Here is an 8,792-nt window from a genome sequence, read left to right on the forward strand (position 1 = left end):
CCCCGTATTACACCCTTTACATTGCAGCAAAGATCCACTACATAAATGGTTGCAGACCAATGCTGCAGACTAGAAATCCACAGCCACGGACGGTTTAGATTTTTTTTTTGCAGCATGTAAATGAAATATCACAAATAGAAAGTAAATATATAACGGAGATCCCCACTGGGTGTTTGTATGAATGATCATTCCCTGTCTAAAAGGAGTGCTAGATGATTGGAAGAGTGGGCTTCACTAATGGAGGGGCACCAGTAAGAAGCGATGCCCGTGTAATCTGACAGAGGCGGTGTGAGGAGTCTGTACCGCTCACATTGTGTACATCTCTGGGTCTAATGCTTTACATGGACTGATCCGGGACATTACAGCCCATACAGAGGACCCCATCATTGGTAAAGAGCGCTACTTCCCGACTATCAGCCCATGTAAACCAAGTGGCAATCATCTGAAGAGTGTACAGTGCCTTGCGAAAGTATTCAGCCCCCTTGATTTTTTTCAACCTTTTACCACATTTCAGGCTTCAAACATAAAGATAAAAATGTTAATGTTCTGGTGAAGAATCAGCAACAAGTGACACAATTGTGAAGATGAAGGAAATTTATTGCTTATTTTAAACTTTTGTAAAAAAGAATAAATTGAAAATTGGGGGGTGCAATATTATTCATCCCCTGTAAGTGAATCCTTTGTAGCGCCCCCTTTTGCTGCGATTACAGCTGCAGTCTCTTGGGGTGTGTGTCTATTAGTTTTGCACATGGAGAGGTGAAATTCTAGCCCGTTCTTCCTTTGTAAACAGCTGGAGCTGAGTGAGGTTGGGTGGAGACGTTTGTGAACAGCAGTTTTCAGCTCTTTCCACAGATTCTCGATTGGGTTCAGGTCAGGACTTTGACTTGGCCATTCTAACACCTGGATACGTTTATTTGTGAACCATTCCATTGTAGATTTTGCTTTATGTTTGGGATCATTGTCTTGTTGGAAGACAAATCTCCGTCCCAGTCTCAGGTCTTTTGCAGACTCCAACAGGTTTTCTTCAAGAATGGTCCTGTATTTGGCTCCATCCATCTTCCCATCAATGTTAACCATCTTCCCTGTCCCTGCTGAAGAAAAGCAGTCCCAAACCATGATGCTGCCACCACCATGTTTGACAGTGGGGATGGTCTCTTCAGGGTGATGAGCTTTGTTGCTTTTAGGCCAAACATATCGTTTGGCATTGTGCCAAATAGTTTGATTTTGGTTTCATCTGAGCAGAGCACCTTCTTCCACATGTTTGGTGTCTCCAGGCGGCTTGTGGCAAACTTTAAATGACACTTTTTATAAATATCTTTGAGAAATGGCTTTCTTCTTGCCACTCTTCCATAAACGCCAGATTTGTGCAGTGTACGACTGATTGTTGTCCTATGGACAGACTCTCCCACCTCAGCTGTAGATCTCTGCAGATCATCCAGAGTGATCATGGGCCTCTTGGCTGGATCTCTGATCAGTCTTCTCCTTGTGTGAGATGACAGTTTGGATGGACGGCCGGGTCTTGGTAGATTTGCAGCGGTATGATCCTCCTATCATTTCAATATGATCGCTTGCACAGTGCTCCTTGGGATGTTAAGTTGTGGAAATCTTTTTGTAACCAAATGCAGCTTTAAACCTCTCCACAACAGTATCACGGACCTGCCTGTTGTGTTCCTTGGTCTTCATGATGCTCTCTGTGCTTTACACAGAACACTGAGACTATCACAGAGCGGGGGCATTTATACGGAGACTTGTTACACACAGGGGCTTATATTTATCATCATCAGTCATTTAGGACAACATTGCATCATTCAGAGATCCTCAATCACCTTCTGGAGTGAGTTTGCTGCACTGAAAGTAAAGGGGATGAATAATATTGCACGCCCCAATTTTCAGTTATTTATTTTTTAAAAAAAAAAGTTTAAAATAAGGAATAAATTTCATTCAACTTCACAATTGTGTCACTTGTTGTTGATTCTTCACCAGAACATTAACATTTTTATCTTTAGGTTTGAAGCCTGAAATGTGGGAAAAGGTTGAAAAAAAACCCAAAAAAAACAAGGGGGCCAAATACTTTCGCAAGGCACTGTATACAACACTTATATGTTTGGTTTGCTGATTTTTAAACAAGCATTGTCATCAGCACATCACCTTGTGTAAACAGGAGAGGCGATGCTGAACACATAAAAGGGACAGAGGGAGGGGGGGGAAATAATTGGTCTGAGCAGACAGACTTTGGGACCCAGATCCTCCTCTGCCTTTATCTATTATTATTTCTGCTGACACAGTGAGGTGAACTACAAGCATCAGAAATCGTCCCAACTGGGTGCACCTTGTCTCGGTGGGACGGCTTTTATATTTTTTCTTTTATCAGTAGTGATAACAGCCCCCTGTGTTGTTTATTTGTACCATTACCCTGTAGTGAGTAGATAAACAGTATTTGCTCAGTGTTTTTCTCCTAGGTTCTGTTTGTCAGACTTTGTAGACAGGCCAGTAAAGCAGAGTGGATCAGCTGAATACAGGCGACCGGCGGCTTTTAAGGCGAGGGCCACACGACGACGTGCTGCGCAACATTGAACCCGCAGCAACACACTGCATTACATGTAATGGCAGCCTATGGGGCTGGGAACCAGCGACAGTCAGAAATGTTTCCAAATATGTTGGATGTTCTGTCGCTGGTCTCAAGCTGTTCACGTCACATTTCCTATTGGCTTCAATCTAAGGGTGGCTTTACACCCTGCAACATCGCAAACGACATCGCTGTAATGTCACCGGTTTTGTGACGCAATAGCGACCTCCCCAGCGACATTGCAGTGTGTGACACACATCAGCTCCTGGCCCTGCTGTGAAGTTGTGATCGCTACAAATCGTTCAGGACCATTCTTTGGTCCTTTGTTTCCCGCTGTGCAGCAAAGTTTTAGTGTGTAAAGGGGACTTTACAGCGACTTCGTTAGCAACTTCCCTTTCAAAAAGCTGCTTTACAACGTCCCCAATGACTAGCGAGGTCGTTCTGCAGGTCCGGATCGCTGCTGCGTCGTTGGCCAGGTCTGCCTGTTTGACAGCTCACCAGAGACTTTGTAGTGATCCCGGCTCGCTAGAAAGTTTCAGTGTGTAAAGGGGCCTTAAGTCGTGAGCTCTAGAACAGTTGCACAATAACAAGTTGCAGAAAGATTTTGAACTTTTCAGAGAATTGTTGTCGCGCAGCAAATCGGTATAATCAGTATATAGCAGTAGACCGAGGAGGCGCCTGACAAATGTTATCCCCCAAACCTCTGTAAGGCTACTTTCACACATCCGGATTTTTGCTCTGCGGCACAATACCGCGTTCTGCAGAAAAACCGCAACCGGCCTTTGTAACGCCGGTTGCGTTTTTTTTGCATAGACTTACATTAGTGCCGTATTGTGCCGCAGGGGCTTGCGTTCGGTCCGGTTTTGGCCGCATGCGGCAGATTTAGCCGATGCCGCGGCCGGATCGAACGTTCCCTGCAACGTTTTTTGCTCCGGCAAAAAACACCGCATCGCGCCGCATCCGGCCGCTGCGGCGCATTTTTCAATGCATATCTATGGAAGCCGGATGCGGCGCGATGCGGAAAAAAACCGCATCCGGTCGCCGCATGCGGTTTTTTCCACTGCGCATGCTCAGTAGCATGCCACAACCGGACAAAAACGGACGGGCTGCATGTAAAAACTTATGCAAAGGATGCGGTGTTTTCGCCGCATCCGTTGCATAGTTTCACAGCCGGATTGAGCCGCACGGCTCAAACCGGATGTGTGAAAGTAGCCTAAGGCTGCTTTCACACCTCCGGTTTCTGCAATGCGGCACAATCCGGCACTTTGCAGGAAAATCGCAACCGTTTTTTTTTTTGCTGCCGGTTGCGTTTTGTCTGCATAGACTTTAATTAGTGCCACATTGTGCCGCAAGGCCTTGCGTTCCATCCGGTTTTTGCCGCATGCGGCAGATTTAGCCGATGCGGCGGCCGGATGGAACGTTGCCTGGCACGTTTTTTCGTGCAGCAAAAAAAAACCGCATTGCGCCGCATTCGGCCGCTGCGGCGCATTTTTCAATGCATGCCTATGGCGGCCGGATGCGGCAACAACCGCATCCGGCCGCCGCATGTGGTTTTTGCCACTGCGCATGCTCAGTAGCATGCCGCAAGCGGCAAAAACCGGACTGGCCGCAAAGGAAAAACTTATGCAAAGGATGCGGTGTTTTCACCGCATCCGTTGCATACCTTGCACAGCCGGATTGAGCCGCAGAGCTCAAGCCGGATGTGTGAAAGCAGCCTAAGGCTACTTTCACACATCCGGATTTTTGCTCTGCGGCACAATACGGCGTTCTGCTGAAAAACCGCAACCGGCTTTTGTAACGCCGGTTGCGGGTTTTTTTGCATAGACTTACATTAGTGCCGTATTGTGCCGCAGGGGCTTGCGTTCGGTCCGGTTTTTGCCGCATGCGGCAGATTTAGCCGATGCTGCGGCCGGATCGAACGTTCCCTGCAACGTTTTTTGCTCCGGCAAAAAACACCGCATCGCGCCGCATCCGGCCGCTGCGGCGCATTTTTCAATGCATACCTATGGAGGCCGGATGCGGCGCGATGCGGAAAAAAATGCATCCGCTCGCCGCATGCGTTTTTTTCCACTGCGCATGCTCAGTAGCATGCCGCAACCGGAAAAAAAACGGACGGGCCGCATGTAAAAACTTATGCAAAGGATGCGGTGTTTTCGCCGCATCCATTGCATAGTTTTCACAGCCGGATTGAGCCGCACTGCTCAAACCGGATGTGTGAAAGTAGCCTAAATACATCCGGAATGCTGCGTTGTCGTCGTCCCCGGTTCCCAGTGCCGTCCAGTCTTCCCCCGTATCATGTGATTTTTGCCGGATCACATCGGGTTATGTGACCCTGTAGTGGCGCTCACAATGTAAGTGTATGGAGCGTCGCACTGAGTCTCAGACTTACATTGGTGGAAGTAGCATTGCCACGTACAGCGGCCGTGGTGTGAGCCGGAGAATGACAGGCGCGATCATGTGACCCATAGGAGGGCGCGAGCAGCGCATATTGTATAACTACACTGCATTACACTGCATTACCAACATATTTACATGTTTTAGGGGATAAGACTTTTGTCGAGAGCACATCTGTAATATCCCTTGTATACAGGCCACTAAATGAGGACATACAAGCCAACCTGCTGTCGTTACTGGTTACGCGATATGGCGGGCATCCTATGTGCCCCTCGTTAGTCCGGTGGTTGTCTCCGTACCGCACCATGGTATCTGCAGTAGAGTCCCGCTGACACCGGATCATGTGCCGGTAACGAGGCCGGCGGGAAATCATCGCTCCTAACAGCGTTTTGCTCTTTGGACAGCGACTGCTGAGATGAGCTGACGGCCGAGTCTTATGATTGCTCGTGGTCCCCGTCTTGGCCACACGGGCTGTAAAGTGCAGACATGGCGGCCACGTCATCGGATCATTGCGCATGGGGTCATTTTGCTGCACGATCCCACCTCATAACTATCGGACCCCTGAGATTGCCCTAGCCTCTCCTCACTGCCCCCCCCCCCCAACACCTATCAGTCCCCTAAGATCGCCCTGTCCTCCCCTCAGTGCCCCCAAACACCTGACTATCAGACCCCTGGGATCACCCTGTCCTCTCCTCAGTGCCCCCAACACCTGACTATCAGACCCCTGAGATCGCCCTGTCCTCTCCTCACTGCCCCCCAACACCCGACTATCAGACCCCTGAGATCACCCTGTCCTCTCATCACTGCCCCCCCAACACCTGACTATCGGACCCCTGAGATCGCCCTGTCCTCTCCTCACTGCCCCCAAACACCCGACTATCGGACCCCTGAGATCACCCTGTCCTCTCCTCACTGCCCCTCAACACCTGACTATCAGACCCCTGAGATCACCCTGTCCTCTCCTCAGTGCCCCCAACACCTGACTATCAGACCCCTGAGATCGCCCTGTCCTCTCCTCAGTGACCCCCCAACACCTGACTATCAGACCCCTGAGATCGCCCTGTCCTCTCCTCAGTGCCCCCAACACCTGACTATCAGACCCCTGAGATCGCCCTGTCCTCTCCTCAGTGCCCCCCAACACCTGACTATCGGACCCCTGAGGTCGTCCTGTCCTCTCCTCAGTGCCCCCCCAACACCTGACTATCGGACCCCTGAGATCACCCTGTCCTCTCCTCACTGCCCCCCAACACCTGACTATCAGACCCCTGAGATCGCCCTGTCCTCTCCTCAGTGCCCCCAACACCTGACTATCAGACCCCTGAGATCGCCCTGTCCTCTCCTCAGTGACCCCCCAACACCTGACTATCGGACCCCTGAGATCGCCCTGTCCTCTCCTCAGTGCCCCCCAACACCTGACTATCGGACCCGAGATCGTCCTGTCCTCTCCTCACTGCCCCCCAACACCCGACTATCAGACCCCTGAGATCACCCTGTCCTCTCATCACTGCCCCCCCAACACCTGACTATCGGACCCCTGAGATCACCCTGTCCTCTCCTCACTGCCCCCAAACACCCGACTATCGGACCCCTGAGATCACCCTGTCCTCTCCTCACTGCCCCTCAACACCTGACTATCAGACCCCTGAGATCGCCCTGTCCTCTCCTCAGTGCCCCCCAACACCTGACTATCAGACCCCTGAGATTGCCCTGTCCTCTCCTCAGTGCCCCCCAACACCTGACTATCGGACCCCTGAGGTCGTCCTGTCCTCTCCTCAGTGCCCCCCCAACACCTGACTATCGGACCCCTGAGGTCGTCCTGTCCTCTCCTCAGTGCCCCCCCAACACCTGACTATCGGACCCCTGAGATCGCCCTGTCCTCTCCTCACTGCCCCCCCAACACCTGACTATCAGACCCCTGAGATCGCCCTGTCCTCTCCTCGGTGCCCCCCAACACCTGACTATCAGACCCCTGAGATCGCCCTGTCCTCTCCTCAGTGCCCCCCCAACACCTGACTATCGGACCCCTGAGATCGCCCTGTCCTCTCCTCAGTGCCCCCCAACACCTGACTATCGGACCCCTGAGATCGCCCTGTCCTCTCCTCGGTGCCCCCCAACACCTGACTATCGGACCCCTGAGATCGCCCTGTCCTCTCCTCGGTGCCCCCCAACACCTGACTATCAGACCCCTGAGATCGCCCTGTCCTCTCCTCAGTGCCCCCCCAACACCTGACTATCGGACCCCTGAGATCGCCCTGTCCTGTCCTCACTGCCCCCCCAACACCTGACTATCGGACCCCTGAGGTCGTCCTGTCCTCTCCTCAGTGCCCCCCCAACACCTGACTATCGGACCCCTGAGATCGCCCTGTCCTCTCCTCAGTGCCCCCCCAACACCTGACTATCGGACCCCTGAGATCGCCCTGTCCTCTCCTCGGTGCCCCCCAACACCTGACTATCGGACCCCTGAGGTCGTCCTGTCCTCTCCTCGGTGCCCCCCAACACCTGCTATTACTTATGTCGGTCTCCACACAGTGCCCAGACTGCAGCGGAGCCCCCGGTGGTGACATCCCGGCCCCCGTACCTGGAAGTCCGCCAGAATCATCTCTCTGTCCGTGTTGGAAGCCATGTCACCCGGGGAAGCCGCTCTGTGGGTGTCGGTGAAGGCGCCCGGCTAGAAGCTCATGAACTCCAGCTGTGGCCCCCGGGGGCCTGTACGAGGCGTCAGTGCCGGGGACTGTCCTGCGCTCTAGATCCGGGGCCTGCTCCCGCTGCTCTGCGTCTCCGCTAACAGCCGCTGTCTCCTCTCTCTCCGCCGCCGCACGGCGCTGTCGCACATTTTGCTCGTCACTACAGTCGCACTGACAAGGAGGGTGCTTTGCGGCCGCCGCGGTCACGTGTCCCGTCCTAGCCCGGCTGCATCTATCACCATGGCAACAAGAGGCGATAGAAGCGGCGGAGCCTCCTGCCCCGCACCTCCGCCTCCCTGCCCCGCACCGCCGCCTCCCTGCCCCGCACCTCCGCCACCCTGCCCCGCACCTCCGCCTCCCTGCCCCGCACCTCCGCCTCCCTGCCCCGCACCTCCGCCTCCCTGCCCCGCACCTCCGCCACCCTGCCCCGCACCTCCGCCACCCTGCCCCGCACCTCCGCCTCCCTGCCCCGCACCTCCGCCTCCCTGCCCCGCACCTCCGCCTCCCTGCCCCGCACCTCCGCCACCCTGCCCCGCACCTCCGCCTCCCTGCCCCGCACCTCCGCCACCCTGCCCCGCACCTCCGCCTCCCTGCCCCGCACCGCCGCCTCCCTGCCCCGCACCTCCGCCTCCCTGCCCCGCACCTCCGCCACCCTGCCCCGCACCTCCGCCTCCCTGCCCCGCACCTCCGCCTCCCTGCCCCGCACCTCCGCCACCCTGCCCCGCACCTCCGCCTCCCTGCCCCGCACCTCCGCCTCCCTGCCCCGCACCTCCGCCTCCCTGCCCCGCACCTCCGCCTCCCTGCCCCGCACCTCCGCCACCCTGCCCCGCACCTCCGCCACCCTGCCCCGCACCTCCGCCACCCTGCCCCGCACCTCCGCCACCCTGCCCCGCACCTCCGCCTCCCTGCCCCGCACCTCCGCCTCCCTGCCCCGCACCTCCGCCACCCTGCCCCGCACCTCCGCCTCCCTGCCCCGCACCTCCGCCTCCCTGCCCCGCACCTCCGCCTCCCTGCCCCGCACCTCCGCCTCCCTGCCCCGCACCTCCGCCTCCCTGCCCCGCACCTCCGCCTCCCTGCCCCGCACCTCCGCCACCCTGCCCCGCACCTCCGCCTCCCTGCCCCGCACCGCCGCCACCCTGCCCCGCACC

General features: G+C 55.3%; 1 protein-coding gene across 1 annotated transcript in view; it reads right to left on the reverse strand.

Annotated features, from left to right (window-relative positions):
• FAF1 (Fas associated factor 1) overlaps positions 1-7,820 on the reverse strand; it is a 330,141-nt gene extending 322,321 nt beyond the window's left edge. The window contains exon 1 of the mRNA XM_075320555.1: positions 7,539-7,820. Coding sequence (XP_075176670.1) covers positions 7,539-7,583 — 45 coding nt within the window. The 5' untranslated portion in view covers positions 7,584-7,820. The remainder of the gene's footprint in view (positions 1-7,538) is intronic.
• Between the last annotated feature and the right edge of the window lie 972 nt (positions 7,821-8,792).

Source organism: Anomaloglossus baeobatrachus, chromosome 8 (genome assembly GCF_048569485.1).
Source record: "Anomaloglossus baeobatrachus isolate aAnoBae1 chromosome 8, aAnoBae1.hap1, whole genome shotgun sequence".
Classification (NCBI taxonomy): Eukaryota; Metazoa; Chordata; class Amphibia; order Anura; family Aromobatidae; genus Anomaloglossus; species Anomaloglossus baeobatrachus.